Source organism: Microcaecilia unicolor, chromosome 2 (assembly GCF_901765095.1).
Source record: "Microcaecilia unicolor chromosome 2, aMicUni1.1, whole genome shotgun sequence".
NCBI lineage: Eukaryota > Metazoa > Chordata > Amphibia > Gymnophiona > Siphonopidae > Microcaecilia > Microcaecilia unicolor.
Genome location: NC_044032.1, coordinates 11,806,614 through 11,827,578, shown reverse-complemented (window position 1 = coordinate 11,827,578; position 20,965 = coordinate 11,806,614). Strand labels below are relative to the sequence as shown.

General features: G+C 43.2%; 1 protein-coding gene across 1 annotated transcript; it reads left to right on the top strand.

Moving 5' to 3' along the window:
• The first annotated feature begins 772 nt into the window (after window positions 1-772).
• LOC115461780 (endonuclease domain-containing 1 protein-like) lies at window positions 773-9,757 on the top strand. The gene is made up of 2 exons (XM_030191826.1): window positions 773-1,096; window positions 9,212-9,757. The coding sequence occupies exons 1-2, from the start codon at window positions 773-775 to the stop codon at window positions 9,755-9,757; spliced, it is 870 nt and encodes a 289-aa protein (XP_030047686.1).
• Window positions 9,758-20,965: the final 11,208 nt, after the last annotated feature.

Here is a 20,965-nt window from a genome sequence, read left to right as displayed (position 1 = left end):
GAAAGGTAAGAGTTAGGTGCCGAATGCATTGAAGTTTAATTGCCAAACGTTAGACCTTTCTTCTAGCTTCCGCAGATCTTTTTTCATGTTTTCCACTCCCTCTGGGGTGTCCACTCTGTTGCAAATCTTGGTGTCATCCGCAAAAAGGCAAACTTTACCTTGTAACCCTTCGGCAATGTCACTCACAAATATATTGAATAGAATCGGCCCCAGCACCAATCCCTGAGGCACTCCACTACTCACCTTTCTCTTCTCCAAGCGAACTCCATTTACCACCACCCTCTGGTATCATTAAGAGCATTTTCACTTCTTGGACCATGGGATGCTTTTCCAAGGGCTGCTAAGCAGAGATGGTGTCCATCTATCAAAGAAGGGAAGAAGGCTGCTGCTGGGTGTACGGCACTGCTGCTGAGACCCCAGCCATTGAAGCGATATTATGACATTGCCGTTGAGCCTTCAGGCTACTCCTGGGTTTATGGCACTGCTCCAGGCTTCTCCATGGTGCACAGCACTGCCCTGAAGCCCTCAGGCCATCCTGGTTGTACAGAGCCCCCGGGTTGTCCATTAAAAAGCTTATCACCTTATAGCAATGTTTATGAGAACAAACTTACATGAGGACAGGGAAATATCCCAGCTGGTGTTCAAGAGAAAGGAGATAGTGAGGGCCTGGGAGATAGTGAGGGCCTGGGAGTTATCACAGCTGAAGGAAAAGCTGTTGGGATAGACAGAGTAAGCAGGTTGTTATTAACTTTGGGACACAGAGGTCTTGAGGATGGAGGTGCAAATTATGGCACATACTTTTGTTTCTATGACTCTCTTTCTCATAATCCTGGCTACCTGGATAGCGAAAGGGGAGGTGGTTCAGAGCTTCTCTGAAATCCCAGCATGTGGGAAATCTTTCCACCTGGGAGAGGAACCCAGGGGGCTGAATTCCAGCAGTACTGCCCGCATCTGTCAGCGTCTCAGGGGTGTTTGCTTTTATGCAACCCTTTATGATCAGAATGCACGCATCCCCATCTACTCAGCATATATCCTGGAGCAATCTACCACATCCAGACCTGACATCTCCTCCAGTAACTGGTATCTGGAGCCAATGGTAGGTGCTTCCTGTCCTGATGAGCTTCTCTAAACTGCATATTATACAGAATTGAAGGAAACTCAGTTTTGTTGGGATAGGTTATTGCTACAAGCACAACTGTGTTGATGACTCCTAGTTCTGCTGCTCCCCATTGTGCAGTGATTGACCTGGTGATGTATGAACAAGTGTCAGACCCAGTGTCCTGGGACACTTCTCACCACGGAATAGAGCAGTATGTGATACTAATAAGTGTGATACGCAGTGTCCTCAGACACTTTTCACCATGCAATAGGGCAGTGAGAGGTAGTAATAAATGTCAGATCCAGTGTCCTGAGACTTTACATAAATATTGCCATACTGAGAAAGACCGAAGGTCCATCAAGCCCAGCATCCTGTTTTCCCCGTCCATTTTAGTAATTGCTTTTAAACTTTTCTTTTAGGAAGCTATCCAAACCTTTTTTAAACCCTGCTAAACTAACTAGTTTTGCTACATTCTCTGGTAATCAAGTCCAGAGTTTAATTACATATTGAATGAAGAAATATTTTTTCCAATTTGTTTTAAGTGTACTACTTCGTAGCTTCATTTCGTGCCCCCTAGTCCTAGTATTTTTGGAAAGAGTAAACAAACTAGGAATTTGCTTTTGTCTCGGTTCAGTTTGAGTTTGAAAGTTGTTGCCCATTCTTCCATGAGATCCAATCCTTTTTTTATTTGTCCTGTATGTTTGTGATATTGTTTTGGAAAGCTATGAAGATGGTGGCATTGTCTGCGTATATAAATGGGTTGGAACTCATTAATTCCAGTTTTTTTCAGAGTGGCGCCATCATTACATTGACCAGTATTGGTGATATTGGCAATTCCTGTGGTACCCCGCACTCAGAGATCCATGAGGCTGATGTTTGGTTGGACATCTTTACAATGTAGGATCTAGTCTTTTTGTGAAGCCATCGAACCATGTTGTCAATGCATTGCTGATTCCTATGTTGTCAAGCAGTGTCATTAGTGTGGTGTGGTCTACTAGGTCAAACGCACTTGACATGTCGAATTACAGTAGTAATACGTTTTGTCCTTGGCATATTATGCTTCTGAATTTTGTTATCAGGGTGGTTATGACCATCTCAGTGCTGTGTTGTGGTCTGAAACCTGATTGGGATTTATGAAGAATTGAGAATTTTGTCAAGTATTCCGTTAGTTGCTGTGTTACTAGACCTCTTTCAAACATGTGTGTGATGTATTTGGTGAGGTCTCGATGAACCAGTCTGGTGGGGTTTTCATCATGTAGTTGGGGCATTTGTCAAGTAGGCGGTATGCATGCACGTATTTTGCCAATAGTGTCTTTACTGTGTCTAGTTGGGGTGGTTTGAACGTGGTCCATATTCTGTCTGCTACGGTGTGGTTGTCGTGTGTTTCGCAGTCATAGTCATAGTAGATGACGGCAGAAAAAGACCTGCACAGTCCATCCAGTCTGCCCAACAAGATAAACTCATATGTGGTACTTTTTGTATATACCCTACCTCTTCAGGGCACAGACCGTATAAGTCTGCCCAGCACTATCCCCGCCTCCCAACCACCAGCCCCGCCTCCCACCACCGGCTCCGCCACCCAATCTCGGCTAAGTCCTGTAGGTAGTCTGTTATGTTTATTTGTGGTTTTGCATGGTTTGATCTTGTGTTTGTTATTTTGTTTTTGAAGTATTGTGCAAGCTCGTCTGCAGTTGGTGGTGTTTCAGTTGTTGTCAATATGTTCTGGGTATTCAGTAGTTTTTTCATGAGTTTGAATACTATTTTCCTATTGGTGTGTTTGAGGTTTGTATATGTACTATAGTGTTCTGCTTTTGCTTTCTTTATGCTGTTTGTGTATGTTCTTATGGCTTTTCTTCATATGGTTTTCTTTGCATCTGTTTTGTTTTTGGCCCATACTCTTTCGAAATTCCTACAGAGTTTCTTCATGTGTAATAGTTTGTCATTAAAGCAGGGACGTGGTTGTTTTGTGATATTTGTTTTGAGTAGTGCTATTTTGTTTAGTGTGTATTCATTGTTTTTCCTGGTTTCTCATGAAGTGTTTCTCCTGGGGTCCTATGTCATTGAGTTCATTTATTGTTGTTCTCCAGAATGTGTGGTTGTCTACTTTTCCTCTAGTTGTGAATGTGTGTTGGGTTCTTCACTCTCTTTTCTTGCCGCTTTCTTTCCATTATAGTGTGAAAGTGAGCTTGCTGTGGTCTGATCATGGTACCTCTTCCCATGTGTGATTTGTTAATATTTGGTTGTTACTCGATGAGAATCTGTGGGCTAGTATGTCTAATTGGTGTCCTTTTGTTTGCGATGAGACTCCTTATGCTGTTATAAAGTTTCTTTGGTTTATGAAGTTCATTAGTGTTCTGGTGTTTGTGTCATTTTGTTTTTCTAGGTGAAGATTTATGTCACCTATTAATAGGACATTTGGGTGATTGGTGCATATGTCTAATATGAAGTCCATGAAATCATTTGGGCGTTTGTTCAGCTTCCTGGAGGGAGGTAGAATAATGTGATGCATAGTTGGTCAGTTAGTGTTTTGTCGGTGATTTTGCGTGCCAGGATTTCAATTGTTGAGGATGTGTGTTTAGCGACAGGTTCTGCTGTGAAGAAGGATTTGTATATTATTGCAACGCCGCCTCCCCTCTCTACAACGTCCATGTAGGATTCCTCTATGTACCTCTCTGTCTCCCTCTGCTCCTCCAAGGCTGCTACTCTAGCCTCAAGAGAATGGATTTGTTCTTTGACAGCTACACACATATAACCCCTCACCAACTGGGAGATAATCATACATGTGACACTGGATAGCACCTCTCTCACTCCTGGACTGCTGTCTCCATCTTAATATTTTTTATTTATTAGGATTTATTTACCGCCTTTTTGAAGGCATTCACTCAAGATGGTGTACAATAAGAATAAATCAAAAATGAGTAACAGACAATTACAGCAGTAAAAATTATTCAAATAACAATACAAAGTATGGCATAGAGGGGCATAATTGAATGAAAACGTCTATCTCCATGGGCGTTTATCTCCAAGAACGGGTCCGTGAAGGGGCGGACCGAACTGTATTTTCGAAAAAAAATAGACGTCCATGTTTTATTCGACAATTTGTGAGCTGGGCGTTTTGTTTTTCAGTGATAATGGAAAATGAAAGCGCCCAGCTCAAAAACGAATAAATCCAAGGCATTTGTTCGTGGGAGGGGCCAGGATTCGTAGTGCACTGGTCCCCCTCACATGCCAGGACACCAACCGGGCACCCTAGGGGGCACTTTTACAAAAACAAAAAAAAAGGTAAAAGAGCTCCCAGGTGTGTTGAGCCCCCCGAATCCCCCTCAAAACCCACTGCCCACAAGTCTACACCATTACTATAGCCCTAAGGGGTGAAGGGGGGCACCTACATGTGGGTACAGTGGGTTTGGGGGGGTTGGACGACTAAGCATTAAACAGCACAATTGTAACAGGTAGGGGGGGGGTAGGCCTGGGTCCACCTGCCTGAAGTCCACTGCACCCCCTAACAACTGCTCCAGGGACCTGCATACTGCTGACAGGGAGGTGGGTATGACATTTGAGGGTGAAAATAAAAAGTTGTGAAACATCATGGTTTGTGGTGGGAGGGGGTTAGTGACCACTGGGGGAGTCAGGGGAGGTCATCCCCGATTCCCTCTGGTGGTAATCTGGTCATTTAGGGCACTTTTTGGGGCCTTATTTGTGAAAAAACAGGGTCCAGGAAAAGTGCCCTAAATTCTAGCTACAAACGTATACTTTTTTTCCATTATCGGCGAAAGGCGCCCATCTCTCCTCGGCCGATAACCACGCCCCAGTTCCACCTTCGCCATGCCTCCGACACGCCCCCATCAACTTTGTACGCTTCCGCGATGGAGTGCAGTTGAAAACGTCCAAAATCGGATTTCCATTATACCGATTTATTCGTTTTGTGAGATAAACGTCTATCTCCCGATTTGGGTCGAAATCTAGGCGTTTTTCTCTTTCAATTATAAGGTGGATAGTATACTACTTAAATGTCAACACAATACGTAAGAGAACATTTTAATTGACAGTGTAGGGTATAAGTAAAAATGGAACATATAGACAAGTAAGAGAGTAAGAGGAGTTAAAAAGTAAGGTGACTAATTTAAAGAAAGTTGCACATTATGGAGTTGTTTAGTTCAAACTTCTTAAGGTACTATGGATATCAGATGAATATAAAGAGCTTTAAGATTATATGGTGTAATTTATTTAGCATTTGCTTCTCAGAAACTAATTAAATGTAATTAAAACTCTAATGAAAACTCTCCTCTTGTTCTCCGAATTAGAATAATTGACTATAAATGAAGAGTTGAGCTAGGTGTGGGTGGGAGCTGGGGAGGGTGGATGGGAATGAGGACTGATCTACTACTACTACTACTACTACTTATCATTTCTATAGCGCTACCAGACGTACGCAGCACTTCACACCTGAACATGGAGAGACAGTTCCTGCTCAATAGAGCTTACAATCTAATTATGACAGACAGACAGAACAAGTAAGGGATAAGGGTTAGGACAGACAGGACATATCAGGGATAGGGGACAGTTGAAGGTTTAGGAGTTAAAAGCAGCATCGAAGAGGTGGGTCTTTAGCCTAGATTTGAAGATGGCCAGAGATGAGGCTTGACGTACTGGCTCAGGAAGTTTATTCCAGGCATACGGTGTAGCAAGATAGAAGGAACGGAGTTGGAGTTAGCGGTGGAGGAGAAGGGTGCAGATAAGAGAGATTTACCCAGTGACCAGAGTTCCCGGGAAGGAATGTAGGGAGAGATGAGAGTGGAGAGATACTGAGGAGCTGCAGAGTGAATGCATTTGTAAGTCAGTAAGAGGAGTTTGAACTGAATGCGGAAACGGATAGGGAGCCAATGAAGTGACTCGAGGAGAGGGCTAATATGAGCATAACGACACTGGTGGAATATTAGTCGTGTAGCAGAATTTCGAACAGATTGAAGAAGAGAGAGATAGCTCAGTGGGAGACCTGTGAGAAGCAAGTTGCAGTAGTCTAAGCAGGAGGTGATAAGAGTGTGGATGAGGGTTCTGGTTGCATACTCAGAAAGGAAAGGGCGAATTTTGGTGATGTTATAGAGGAAGACACGACAGTTTTAGCAGTCTGTTGAATATGTGAAGCGAAGGAGAGGGAGGAGTCGAAGATGACCCCAAGGTTACGTGCTGATGAAACGGGAAGGATGAGCGTATTATCCACAGAAATAGAGAAAGGGGGGAGAGGACACATTGGTTTAGGTGGAAAGATGAGAAGCTCAGTCTTGGTCATGTTTAGCTTCAGATGGCGGTGAAACATCCAGGCAGCAATGTCAGACAGGCATGGTGAAACTTTGGCCTGGATGCCTGCTGAGATTTCTGGTGTAGAGAGGTAGATCTGGGAGTCGTCGGCATAAAGATGATACTGAAAACCGTTGGATGAGATCAGAGTACCAAGCGAAGAAGTATAGATGGAGAAGAGTAGAGGTCCCAGTACACCAACTGACAGTGGGATAGAAGAGGAGGAGGATCCACCAGAGTATACGCTAAAAGTACGTTTGGAGAGAGAAGAAGAAAACCAAGAAAGAACAGAGCCTTGAAAACCAAACGAGGATAGTGTATCGAGGAGTAAGCTGTGATCGACTGTGTCAAAAGCAGCAGATAGATCAAGAAGGATGAGGATAGAATAAAGCCTTTTGGATCTGGCCTGGAGCAGGTTGTTGGAGACTTTAGTAAGCGCCGTTTCGGTTGAATGACGGGGGCGAAAGCTAGATTGAAATGGATCAAGAATTATTATTGGCATTTGTATAGCGCTACCAGACGCACGCAGCACTGAATACCTGATACAAAGAGACAGTCCCTGCTCAAAAGAGCTTACAATCTAAGCAATACAGACAAACAAGGAAGTCGAGGCAACGATGGTGAACAGCACATTCAAGCATCTTGGATAGGAAAGGGAGGAGGGAGATGGGGCGATAGTTGGAGGGACAGGTAGGGTCCAATGAGGGTTTCTTTAGGAGTGGTGTTACTATGGCATGTTTGAAGGCATCGGGAACAGTCGTAGTGGAAAGTGAAAGATTGAGGATATAACAGATGAAAGGGATGACAGTGGGTGAGATAGTGTTGAGTAGATGAGTGGGAATAGGGTCAGAGGAGCAGGTGGTTAGTTTTGAGTAGGAGAGAAGGAGTGTAGTTTTGTCTTCAGTGATTTCAGGAAAGGAAGAAAAGGAAGCGGGGGTTGGGGGTTGAGAGAATGGACTAAGGGAGGGAGAGGTGGGGGTGAACTGGTTGAGAATTCAAGTTTAATCTTGTAGACCTTTTCGTGGAAGTACTCAGCTAGAGTCTTGGGAGAAAGTGAGGGGGGAGTTGGAGGAGAAAGCACTTTGAGGAGAGAGTTGAGAGTGGCATTCCAGAGTCTTCTCACCATGCAATAGGGCAGTGTTTGTTATGAATAAGTGTCATACGCAGTGTCCTGAAACACTTCTCCCCATGCAATAGAGTGGTGTGTGATATGAGGTTGGCTCTTTTGGTGGAATGAGGCATTATGACATCTCAATATCAGCTCTGGCTACCAGAGACTGAAACTCTTCACAATAAGGGGGAAAATTATCAACATGGACTACTGTTAAGATGGGTTATTTTACCATTAACTTGTGCTGTTTTACCACTGGTCCCATTTTATGCAGTTAGACCTAGTTACTAATAACTGTGGTTAACAATAAAATAACACGTCTTAACAGTAGCCCAGATTGATAACTACACCCCTGAATTTCCTTAATGCTTTGATAGTCTGGGGCATTGGTGGGTTTCAGGAAGTTTGACCTCTGCCAGTTGATATCCCCATATGGCAGGTCCGTAGCCAGATGGCCAATTTTGGGTGGGCCTGAACCCAAGGTGGGTGGGCATGGAATTTGCCCCCCCTCCCCAGTACCCCTCCAGTTTGCTCCTCTCTCCACCCCTCCATGCCCACAAACCCCAAATATTAAATACTTGAGCTGGCAGGGACCCACAAACCCTGCCAGCTAAAGATTTCCTCCTCCTCCTCCTCAATCAGCCAGCACTATTCCAAACAGCAGCCGGCAGCACTTGCCTTAAACTAATTCTGTTGCCGGCAGACCGTGCATGCTCAGTGATTCTGTATGTGTGAAAACTGAGCATGTGCAGAAGGGCCGGTCTCAGCATCAGCTCAAGGCAAGTGCTGCTAGCTGACATTTGGAAGAGCTCTGGCTGCCCAAGGAGAGAAAATCTTCAGCTGGCAAGGTTTGGGGATCCCCACCAACTACAGCAAGAGTGTCGCAATTTTGGGTGGGCCTGAGTCAAAAGCGGGTGGGCCCTGGCCCACCCAGGCCCACCTTTGGCTATGCCACTGCCATATGTCTTTCCTTCACACTGTTACACATATAGCACTAAGTGACAGAGTCATTGTAGGGGACGTGTGAAGCTTCTTTTACACATACAAGGGATTTTTTTACACATTTGTTAAAAGGACATGCACAGAGCATATGTGTCTGCTTTCAGCAGTCTTCGTGTGGGTGTTCTTGGGGTATAGTCTGGTGGCGCAGAGGCTGACCTGCAGTCATTGTATAAAATGCACTTGTACAGGACACCTTTGGGGCAAGTGTACATCTGTGTGTCATCATTTATGCGGTACTGGGCTAGGATCTGTGAGTCTATTTTACACAGGTGCTTAAGTTAAAACAGGCACTTTCTGAACTTCTCACAGATCAGGCCCATAAGGTCCAGTCCTGCTGAGGTCACCATGAATTGACAGGAGACGGCATCACATGACAAGGCTGAAGCTGTAGCTGCCATCTTGATATACTCAAAACAAAGCAAACTATTGGTCCGTGCCAAGCCACACATAGGTAGTCCTTATTTCTAATAAGTGATTGCTTTTGTTTTGGGTGACTCAATATGGCGGCAAGCTCCGCCTACTGGTTTCAGGACAGATAATGGGCCAAGCACGCTCATGCCTTCTCCTGTCAATTCAACTTCCTTGGAGGTCACCACCACCACACACAGAGCACTCAGCTGTCCTGAACAGGAGGCCTGTGACCCACAGCATTTATACAGGTTCTGTATCAATTCATGAATTCCCCTTTCTTCTCTTTTCAGCTTGCAGGAATAGAGAAACCGGACATGCAACAGGCTTCTACCAGTCTGGTCCAGAACAATCTAGAGCAGTTTGAGGAGAGTCAGGCAGTGAATAATGACTATAGAAACTCGGGCCTCACTCGTGGGCATCTGAACCCCAGCCAGCACCATAGCAGTGAAGCCCAGATTGCCACCTTCACTTACACCAACATGGCACCTAAGGAGTCCAAACTGAACAGCGGATCATGGAATCAGTATGAAAACTTCCTACGCAGCAGCATCCTCCCATCTTGTTCCGAGACCCATGTGGTAACTGGGGTCATCCCTTCAGGGGCCACAGTACAGCAGGGTGTTTGGATCCATGGCCGAGTCAATGTCCCAAGCTTCTTCTGGAGTGCTTTCTTCTGCCAGTTGAAGAATGGGGGATGGCGCACGGAAGCCAGGCTAGGACGCAATGCCAGCCCCTTTGATGTGCAAACAAAAACAGTGGCAGAGTTGGAAGAAATTTTGGCAGCACAGTTTGGTGAAGATGTCACCATCTTCCCTGGTGAGAACTCATCTGAGTAGTAGAACCCTCCAAATTATCTGTATCCTCAATACAGGCACCTATAACTCCCTGTTACCCCAGAAAAATACACATCTTACCCCTCACTTTCCAAATATGCAAAAATTCTACATTCCTTTTATTCCCAACATACAAGTACCCCATACTTCCTCCAAACCTCAGGTATTATAGCACCAAGCAGCCAATATCTCCTCACTTCCCAAAATGTAAACTCTCAAGTACCCAACCCCCAAAACTCAGGCACCATATCCTTCTTCACATATCAAAGATGCAAGTGTACAATCGGCCATCATTCCCACATGCCATAGCACCTCCTCTTCTAAAAATTCAAGTACTACATACCTCCTTACTCCCCCAAAACACAAGCACCCCATAACTTCCCACTCCCCCAGTCCACAAACACTCCATTTCTCTTCTCTGTTCCAACACACGGATATCTCTTTACTCCCTTACTCAACACCCATGCACCCCATCCTATCTGTTTCAGTTCTCTGACATGCAATACATGCATCCCCTACTGTTCTCTGCACTACTACTACTAATCATTTCTATAGCGCTACTAGACATATGCAGCACTGTACACATTATATGCAGGTACTTTCTCTGTCCCTAGAGGGCTCACGATCTAAGTTTTTGTACCTGGGGTATTGGAGGGTTAAGTGACTTGCCCAAGGTCACAAGGAGCTGCAGTGGGAATTGAACCCAGGTTGCCAGAATCAAAGCCTACTGCACTAACCATTAGGCTACTCCTCCACTCCAGCTTAAGTGTATTTCCTGCATCCCTCTCATTCCCACTCCATGCATGCATGCATCTATCATATCCATCCCACCCCACCCCCAATACACAAACATATTCTGTTACACTTCAGCACATATTGATCACATATTGCATCCGTTGTGATAGTGAGCTAATCCCAGGCCTCACCTTTCCCTTCCTTCTCTATATATGATAGTGGCAAAGTCTCAGCACTGCAGTTCTTTTTCTTATCTATGTGTGATGGTATTCGAGTCTCTGAGTTCCAGGTTAATTTTCTTATCTGTGTGTCATAGTATCCGAGTCTCTGGGTTCCAGGTTCTTTTCCTTATCGGTATGTGATGGTATCTGAGACTCTGGGATCCAGGCTAATTTCCTTATCTGTGTGTGATGGTGTTCGAGTCTCTGGGTCCCAGGTTAATTTTCTTATCTGTGTGTCATGGTATCTGAGTCTCTGAGTTCCAGGTTCTTTTCCTTATCGGTATGTGATGGTATCCGAGTCTTTGGGTTCCAGGTTAATTTCCTTATCTGTGTGTGATAGTGACCAAGTCCTTGGGTTCCAGGTTAATTTCCTTATCTGTGTGTGATGGTATCCGAGTCTTTGGGTTCCAGGTTCATTTTCTTATCTGTGTGTCATGGTATCCGAGTCTCTGGGTTCCAGGTTCTTTTCCTTATTGGTATGTGATGGTATCCGAGTCTTTGGGTTCCAGGTTAATTTCCTTATCTGTGTGTGATAGTGACCAAGTCCTTGGGTTCCAGGTTAATTTCCTTATCTGTGTGTGATGGTATCCGAGTCTTTGGGTTCCAGGTTCATTTTCTTATCTGTGTGTCATGGTATCCGAGTCTCTGGGTTCCAGGTTCTTTTCCTTATCTGTATGTCATGGTATCCGAGTCTCTGGGTTCCAGGTTAATTTCCTTATCTGTATGTAATGGTATCCGAGTCTCTGGGTTCCAGGTTCTTTTCCTTATCGGTATGTGATGGTATCCGAGTCTCTGGGTTCCAGGTTAATTTCCTTATCTGTGTGTGATGGTGACCAAGTCTTTGGGTTCCAGGTTAATTTCCTTATCTGTGTGTCATGGTATTCGAGTCTCTGGGTTCCAGGTTAATTTTCTTATCTGTGTGTCATAGTATCCGAGTCTCTGGGTTCCAGGTTCTTTTCCTTATCGGTATGTGATGGTATCTGAGTCTCTGGGTTCCAGGCTAATTTCCTTATCTGTCTGTGATGGTATTCAAGTCTCTGGGTTCCAGGTTAATTTTCTTATCTGTGTGTGATGGTATCCGAGTCTTTGGGTTCCAGGTTAAATTCCTTATCTGTGTGTGATGGTGACCGAATCTCTGGGTTCCAGGTTAATTTCCTTATCTGTGTGTGATGGTATTCAAGTCTTTGGGTTCCAGGTTAATTTTCTTATCTGTATATCATGGTATCCAAGTCTTTGGGTTCCAGGTTAATTTTCTTATCTGTATATCATGGTATCCAAGTCTCTGGGTTCCAGGTTCTTTTCCTTATCGGTATGTGATGGTATCCAAGTCTTTGGGTTCCAGGTTAATTTCCTTATCTGTGTGTCATGGTATTCGAGTCTCTGGGTTCCAGGTTAATTTTCTTATCTGTGTGTCATGGTATCTGAGTCACTGGGTTCCAGGTTCTTTTCCTTATCTGTATGTGATGGTATCTGAGTCTCTGGGTTCCAGGTTCATTTTCTTATCTGTGTGTCATGGTATCCGAGTCTCTGAGTGCCAGGTTCTTTTCCATAGCTGTGTTGGATGGTATCCAAATCTCTGGGTTCCAGGTTCATTTCCTTATTTGCATGTGATGGTATCTGTCTGCGTTCCAGGTTCTTTTCCTTATCTGTGTATGATGGTATCGTAGTCTCTGGGCTGCTGGTTCATTTCCTTATCTGGGTGTGAGGATGACCAGGTTCCTGGGTTCCAGGTTTTTTTCTTTGTCTTTATCTCATGGTGGTTGAGTTTCTGGTGAACCATGTTTTCTCCCTTACCTGGAAGTGGTAGAAAACTACATTTTGAGCATATAATACTGAATAGAATTCTGACCAAAATAGTCTTTGCCACAAATTTCCCTCTGGCATAGAATTGATATTTGAAGAAATAGATCTGATGTCTGAAATGCAATTCTTTTCCTGGCATTGTGATAGGCATTATATACAGGAAGTAATACTTTGAAGGAGGCAGACAAGAAAGAATATGTGGTAAAGCTTGAAGAGACTGAGGAGGTAGATAATGTAATTAATTTACAGATCAAAGTTTAATTAAAAGCTGTTCTCTGCAGATTATGATAAAAAATTAAAACATTAAAAACAGCATTTGGAGAATACAAGTCAAAATTGTATGTGCTTTAACCCACATCCATCACAGCTTTCAAATAAATATGGCTTGATTTTGCCTAAATGACAAGTTAGGTTTCCAGCTCTGAAAATTCACTCTAAGCACCAGGAGGTAGTTTTTGAAAAATGTACATCAACTAAATTCACCAGTTATTGGTAAGAGGGTCATTTAGCCATGTACACATGAGTAAGGCGAAAGTGAGTAGGCAGGCAAGAGAGTAATCCAGACGCAGGTGAAAGTCAGTAGGCAGGCAGAAGGGTAATCAGTGGCGTTCCTAGCCTCGATGACACCCGGGGCGGATCGCTGATGCGCCCCCCCCCGGGTGCAGCACGCCCTCCCGTGGGTGCACGCCGCTGTGGGGGGGGGGGTGCCGCGGCGCGCACCTGTCAGCTCTGAGTTCGCTACGCTAACTTCGCTGGTTTGCTGCAGCTCCCTCTGCCCCGGAACAGGAAGTAACCTGTTCCAGGGCAGAGGGAGGGAGCTGCAGTGAACCAGCGAAGTTTGCGTAGCGAACTTGGAGCCGACAGGCACGTGCCGCGGCACCCCCCAGCGGCATGAACCCGGGGCGGACCGCCCCCACTGCCCCCCCTTGGTACGCCACTGAGGGTAATCCAGGTACAGGCAAAGTCAGCAACGAGGTACCAGTAGATAAGAAGCAGACTACAGAGTTAGAAACACCTACCCAAGTAGAAGCCGAAGCATGGAGTCCAGGGAGAGCTCAGCTGATAAAGTGCTGGCGTCTGACATCAGCAGGGAGAAGGGGCACAGCCATAGGACAAGAGCAGGGGAAGAAGGAACCGGAAGACCAATAGGAGAGAAGCAAGGGAAGCCAGGCAGAGGAAGAGCAGACACAGGTGGGTGGAAGCAAAGCAATCAAGGAGCCTGGAATCCAGGCAGAGAGAGAGAGCAGAGCCAGGTGCATGGAAGCAAAGCAATTAAGGAGCCTGCAACCACCGCTCTCTGAACAAACCCAGAGAGGACTGCACACACATGGCTCAGGCCGTGCCAGTCAAGTGTGCGTGTCGACGGGACCCCACACAGCCCGAGGACGCCGCTTGCGTTGAGGTAGAGGACATGACACACACTGATTAGGGTGCGCTAAATGTGTTAAAAGAGCCAGAGTGCACTAAGCTTTGCACGTACTGTGTGTGTGGGGGGGGGGGGGGGGAGTGCAGGAGGCGTGCCTTTACCACCCAGGCCACAAAGTACACGGGCTAATCACTGTTGGCCATGCATGTAATGTGGTCCCCACAATTTCTAGGCACCTGGTTATAGACTTGCCTCCTCCCCCTCCCCCCATGGAACATATTTTCACGTTTTGAAACCGAACTGGGTGTCAAGACATTTTACACTGATGAGTTATCTATGACACTGTTTCTCCAACTTCAAGTCAAGTACCCCCTAAGTCAGACAAATTTCAATCAAGTACCCCCAAGCTATGATCAGCAGAGAGTCTGAAATGGACATTCCAAAAATAGACATTCTAATAACTAAATAGAAAATAAAATTACTTTAAAAAAAAACATTGTCTGGTTATTTGATGTTTCAAATTGTGTTGGTCTGAATCAGGTTTGTGTTTTGCTCCATCTACTCTTAACTCTGCCATTTTTCTCTCTCTTCCTTTCACGTTCAGCTTTCTTCAATTTACTTTTCTACTTCTTGGTCCAGATGTAATTAACTATTACTATCCAGTCTTCAATTTCCCCCTTTCTACTGCATCTACCTACAGCTTTCCCTTACCTTGGCTTTCCTATTCCCTTTCATCTTATTCTCCAGTCTTTCACTATTCTCTTTCTTTCCTTATTCTTCCACCCAGCTTCTTCCCTCCTTTCCATCCAGCATTTCCCCTGTTTGTCTCCCTTTTGGTTTTCTCTCTCATGTCTTCCTCCTTTTTCTTTTCAGTTTCAGCTCTGTTGCTTCTTCTTTGTCTCTTTCCTTCACATTTCCCTTGATGCTCTCCCCCCTTTTTTATCCTTCCTGCTCTTCTTCCCATTCCTTCTCTCTCTCTCACACACACACTCTCCTCATGAGTTCTCTCATCCACTTTTCATTCTCTTCCATCAGTATTTTGTTCTCACATTTCTTCAGATCCTTCTGTTGGTATTCTTTTATTTCTTGTAAGTACATAAGTATTGCCATACTGGGAAAGACCAAAGGTCCATCGAGCCCAGCATCCTGTTTCCAACAGTGGCCAATCTAGGTCACAAATACCCGGCAAGATCCCAAAAATGTACAAAACACTTTATACTGCTTATCCCAGAAATAGTGGATTTTCCCCAAGTACGTAAGTACATAAGTACATAAGTAATGCCATACTGGGAAAAGACCAAGGGTCCATCGAGCCCAGCATCTTGTCCACGACAGCGGCCAATCCAGGCCAAGGGCACCTGGCAAGCTTCCCAAACGTACAAACATTCTATACATGTTATTCCTGGAATTTTGGATTTTTCCAAGTCCGTTTAGTAGCGGTTTATGGACTTGTCCTTTAGGAAACCGTCCAACCCCTTTTTAAACTCTGCTAAGCTAACCGCCTTCACCACATTTTCCGGCAATGAATTCCAGAGTTTAATTACACGTTGGGTAAAGAAAAAGTTTCTCCGATTTGTTTTAAATTTACTACACTGTAGTTTAATCGCATGCCCCCTAGTCCTAGTATTTTTGGAAAGCGTGAACAGACGCTTCACATCCACCTGTTCCACTCCACTCATTATTTTATATACCTCTATCATGTCTTCCCTCAGCCGTCTCTTCTCCAAGCTGAAAAGCCCTAGCCTCCTTAGTCTTTCTTCATAGGGAAGTCGTCCCATCCCCACTATCATTTTAGTCGCCCTTCTCTGCACCTTTTCCAATTCTACTATATCTTTCTTGAGATGCGGCGACCATTTAATAACGGTGTATGGACTTTTTCTTTACATAGTAACATAGTAGCTGATGGCAAAAAAAAGACCTGCACGGTCCATCCAGTCTGCCCAACAAGATAAACTCATATGTGCTACTTTTTGTGTATACCTTACCTTGATTTGTATCTGTCATTTTCAGGGCACAGACCGTATAAGTCTGCCCAGCACTATCCCTGCCTCCCAACCACCGGCTCTGGCACAGACCGTATAAGTCTGTCCAGCACTATTCCCTTTAGGAAGCTGTAAATTTTGAAGGCCCTCTTTGCGCCCCAGGAATACCCTCATCCAGGGACAAAGGGTCTGCGCGTCCACTATCTCTTGGGCCGCCTGCCTAATTCCTTTTGATATTCCATCCCAGTGATATCTCTGTTGTATAGATACCAGAAGGCATAATTCTAGGATACTGTCCATGACCATAGCCTTCTGTCTATCAGGATCTAAGTAGATCTTTGCCCATTTAAGTTCCCATAAATATGTGGTATTAGAAGTCTATAAAATTTAGTGTAAAAAGTGTGTGTGTCTTAGTTTCTAGTTAGAATGACAGGTAAAGAATAATTGGAAATAAAGACAGAGATAGATTTCAGAAAGAAGGTTTTATTCTTACCAGGTTTTCAAATAAGTACAGACATCAAACAGATTCTGGATATAACCGGACAGAGCTTCGCTGCTTCCAAGGCGTTGGGGAAGGACTCCGAAACTAAGCCAAAATCTCCCTTCTTTTATACCCACAGCTCTCAATAGAAGTCAATTGTGAGGTACCTTTTTTTTTCTAATATTTCTCAATTTCTGAGATCATACTTTCGCATCCGGCCAGATGTACATCTGTACCCAACTCCTTCCGTTCTAGCTATTGCAAGTTATTTCGCAATTTCCTCTTTTGTCAACATGTTTTCTCTTCTGCCAGAACATCTTATTTTTAGCATAACAGTTTCACTTCCTCTTTTTCTATTATCTTATGATCTAAGTTTCATCTTATAGAAAACTCCATTTTAATAAGTGCTACATTCAATTTGTACCTGATTTTGTTAAGACTCATCTATAAGGCCATTAGTAGGTTATCAGGCCTAGTCAGTGCTTTTCAGCTGTACAAAGCTATGTAGCTTGGCCCACCACTATTCCAGTGGATAGATCTTAAACTAGAACGCATATTAACTTGCAGGAAAAGCAAGTCCTTGCTCAGCCAGTCATAGATTTTTAAACCAAGCTGGTATTTTTACAGCCTGAGTCCTAAAATCTGGCCTTCCACCCTTCCGGTGGGCATCCAGTGAGGGCCTCTTGCTGTAGTATAATTATACATTCCCCACTTGTCACCCCCTCTGAGGAGGGGTGACACAAAGCTCGTCAAGCTCGTCATCATCCATTCCAGAAGGTGGCAAGCTATCAAACGAGAGGGGGAGTTTTGGTCTTACAAATTGTTAGAAGGTATGGTGCAAGATAGGAAACTTCATCCTCAGGTGATATATTATTTGGGCATACGGAATTCCCTTTATATTACCCAACCCCTTGGGCCTTAATCTTGATGTTACCCCTCTTGAGGTAATAGCAATTTCAGGTGGATCATACTAATAAACACTTTCAGGTCTGTCTATGGCTTCTATTATATCTGTTGCATAGCGCATGGGGAGATAATCTAATGTATCTATCTCAGTAGTCCTCAGAAGGAATAGTGGTTTTGATTAAGCATTGTTATGGTGGCTCAACAAATATATGGTTAGTACTCAGATTGCAGGCTGTTTTAGGTTGTAGGTATTCAGAATCCTTAAACAGGTCGAAATGCCTGGACCTTACTATTACTCATCATTAGCATCCAATCATGAGCACTAAAAAGTGGATAGCAAGTATGAGGTTGTCTTATACAGCAAAAAGGGTCAATCCTAGGAAAATTTATATTTAACAAAGGTCATGCATGGAACTTGACATATGCATAATGATCTGGAAGTATGGGAAGCATTTTATATATCCGTTACCCCACTTGGAGCTTAATCAAACCTACAGAAAGACATGCAGCTTAAGTAAGCCTACACCAAAGTTAAACAATTGCATGACTGGTTGATACTAACAGGGTTTACACCTACATTATGATATCATAGCCAGTATTAGGGTTTGATGTTACCCTTGTATCTAAGCAATATCAACTTCAATTTCAATTACATAAACAGAAATAACGGGAAAACTGTTAGAAAAGCAATTAGAACAATAAAGGAAATAATAGGAAAATAAAAATAAAACCTTTTCAATATATAGACAGGATTACTGCTAAACTACAAATAAAACAAAATATGAATCTATGATGTCCATAAACAGCAACAGTAATTCTCAAATTAATTATCAGTTCTGAATTCTCTTTCATCGATCATGGTTGAGGCGGTGGAAGCGTTGAAGAATCTGGACGGAGATCTGGGTTTTCAGAATCTGGACGGAGATCTGGGTTTTCAGGCTGGCCTGCTGAAGGAAGTGGCTGGTCTTGAGATGGGTAGGCTGGTAACATCTGGTTCTACGGCTGAGTAAACCCGTATATCCTTCACATGGACCCAGGACTTGTGGTCCAGTAGTTTGCAAGGTGTAAAGATTATTGCCACAACCTTGGGGGATCTAACATCATTTGGGCCTGGATAGATCTTGAAGACGTACTTGTGGTGTACAAACTTGGATCTTTCCAAGTCTTTATTCTAGGCATGCACAATCACAATTAGTCCATCAAGAGTCAGAGTTTGGCAAAGGAATAAGCAAAATGACTGTATGCCTGAATGATACATTGCTATATCTTGGTGGGCATAATCAGCGTAAACTGAATAAGCAAAAATAATATATAGATGTCAAGAGACATGAAAGACAATGTAAACATGGAGAAAACAGTGCTAATTAAGTGCAAAAGCAAAAGCGAAACCATAAGGATTCAATAATGAAAAGCCAATTTACATAAATAGCAATAGTATATATGAAATTATATCTCCTGATTGGTAGGGGTCAGAGCTTCAACTTAAACCCTCTTAATACTAGGAATTGGGATTTGCATAATATATCCCCACTTCTGGCTTGCATAATGTGCAAGACAGATTGGTAATTATCACAAAGAGATGACCAAATAACTATGGTAAAATATATGGAACAAACGAAAAGAGTACAAATAAACTAACAATAATAAAATTGATTGTTCGAGTTATTGATGTATGGAGGGTCAAAAATATGGTGAACAAAAATAGTCTAAAGGCACGGATAATGTGTTGCAATCTATGGCCAGTAGGTATGGAATCTTCACCTGTGTTGACTACCATTCACCAAGGGTTGAGCCCTCAGCTGCAGGAGGCCAGCAGGACTTACGAGTTAGATGATTCAGAAAGAAGGGTAGAGGCCAAAGCTTCTTGCAACTCCAGTAAGTGGAGAGCCTGTCTTTTTCGCTCATGGACCAATTGATGCATCTGTTGAAACTCATGCTCAATAATGTCTCGTTTCTCACACCGGGTAATGTTGGGGTCTGTGCATCTGTCCTTCAATCTAGCGATTCTTTGCTGCAATATAGCCTTCAGATCAGATACATTATAGGGTAGCTCTTTTTTTTCTAGCAGTCGTCTTCTCGGTGAGGGACGTCAACGGAATTCCTGTATCCATCTGGGGAAAGGCAAAACTTAAACAGACCAGTAATGCAATTTATGTGGTTAATTTATTGGAAGAAGTCATAATGCTAGCGGGAGTCTTGAAGAACCATTGCGTAAATACAAGATGTAGAAAACGAGCCCATTTCAGACAAGGGGTTAGGAGGCAGGTCGTGGGTATAAATGGGGGCCAGGAAGGAGGATATGAGGGAAAATCGGAAGGAGGAAAATAAATAAATTATGTAAGAGGAGAGCATCAGGGAAGAAAATAAAAAGGTGCAAGAGTCGGTAGAGCATCAGAGAAGAGGGCCGTGAGGTGTATCCCAAGTATGGTGCGTCCCAAAACAAAAAAGCATCGAAAATGAAAAATTAAAAAAAAACCACCCTGAGGGGTGTAGGATAAAAATAGGATAAAAAGAAATAAAAATAAAACAAAATATTATACATCTGAATTGCAGCAAGACATATTCAGATGGCAATGCAAGAAAAAGGTTCCTTGAAAAAGATAAATTGAAGAAAAAAACTTTCAAAAGTGCAGCCACCCTTGATTGACCTTCACATAGAGTTTAAGTAACCCTTTTCAATCAATCAAAAAAGTAGGAAGAAGCATATCGCTTCAAGACAAAACCACCACGTGGCAAGAGTTAGTTGAAGCAAGGTGTTAGTTAAATACACAAAGCATGAATTCCAGGACCGTTGCACACAAATAATCCACACCAGTTTGTTTCACACTCACTCGCAGTGAAAGACAGACAGATAAAAAGAGCAATAGTTGGCATTCCAGGGGTTATTGTGATTACCTGTTGTAAATAGAAAGGAATTAAAAAGTGGAGTGCATAATTTTCCTTATATATGTCTGAAAGCTTCACCAATTCTCTGTTCAAGAATACTACCAAATCTATGATCAGCGCAAAATGCTCCCCCAAATGGCCAGTTCAAGGGAATATTTCTCGCATTTATTCCATATAACGGATAATGGTTATTAAATATTTACTCTTTCTTAGACAAGGAAATAATGAAAAGCTTTCAGATATCACACACCATAAAGAGATTTTAAAAACGAAGGCTTTATATAAAAAAAACTAAAGAAGTAAATGTCACATCAATTTAAACATTTTAATAATGAGCAATACATAGCATTTATTTAAAAGGGATCCCGTATAAAGTAAAATGGCATAAATAAGTCAGTTAAGGTATATAAAAAAAACATAAAATGAATATCCTCTGGGGATCGCTCATCCCTGCAGTTGATAAGAACTCCCCAGGGAAGGTATGCATAGAAGCAAATAAATAACTTGCTGACTCAGTTAGGTCATTTGTATGGTACCATAAAGATACACTTGCAATTAAACTAAGAGAAATATAAAATAAAAACATGTCACCTGTAATAGAAACAAAAACATTACACGAACACATATACAGAGAAATGGTTTCTGGATACTAAATGAGGAGCTGAGTATCATGAGTTACTGAGGGCAACAAAATCAGATCGGGTTCGGAATACACCTTGTCATTATGGGGTGGGTAATATTGATCCCTAGGTCTGTGGTCACTGCGGACGGCGTTGATCTGGGTTCACAAAGGGAATGACTGCCGTTCTTGCCGTTCTTGCCGTACTACAT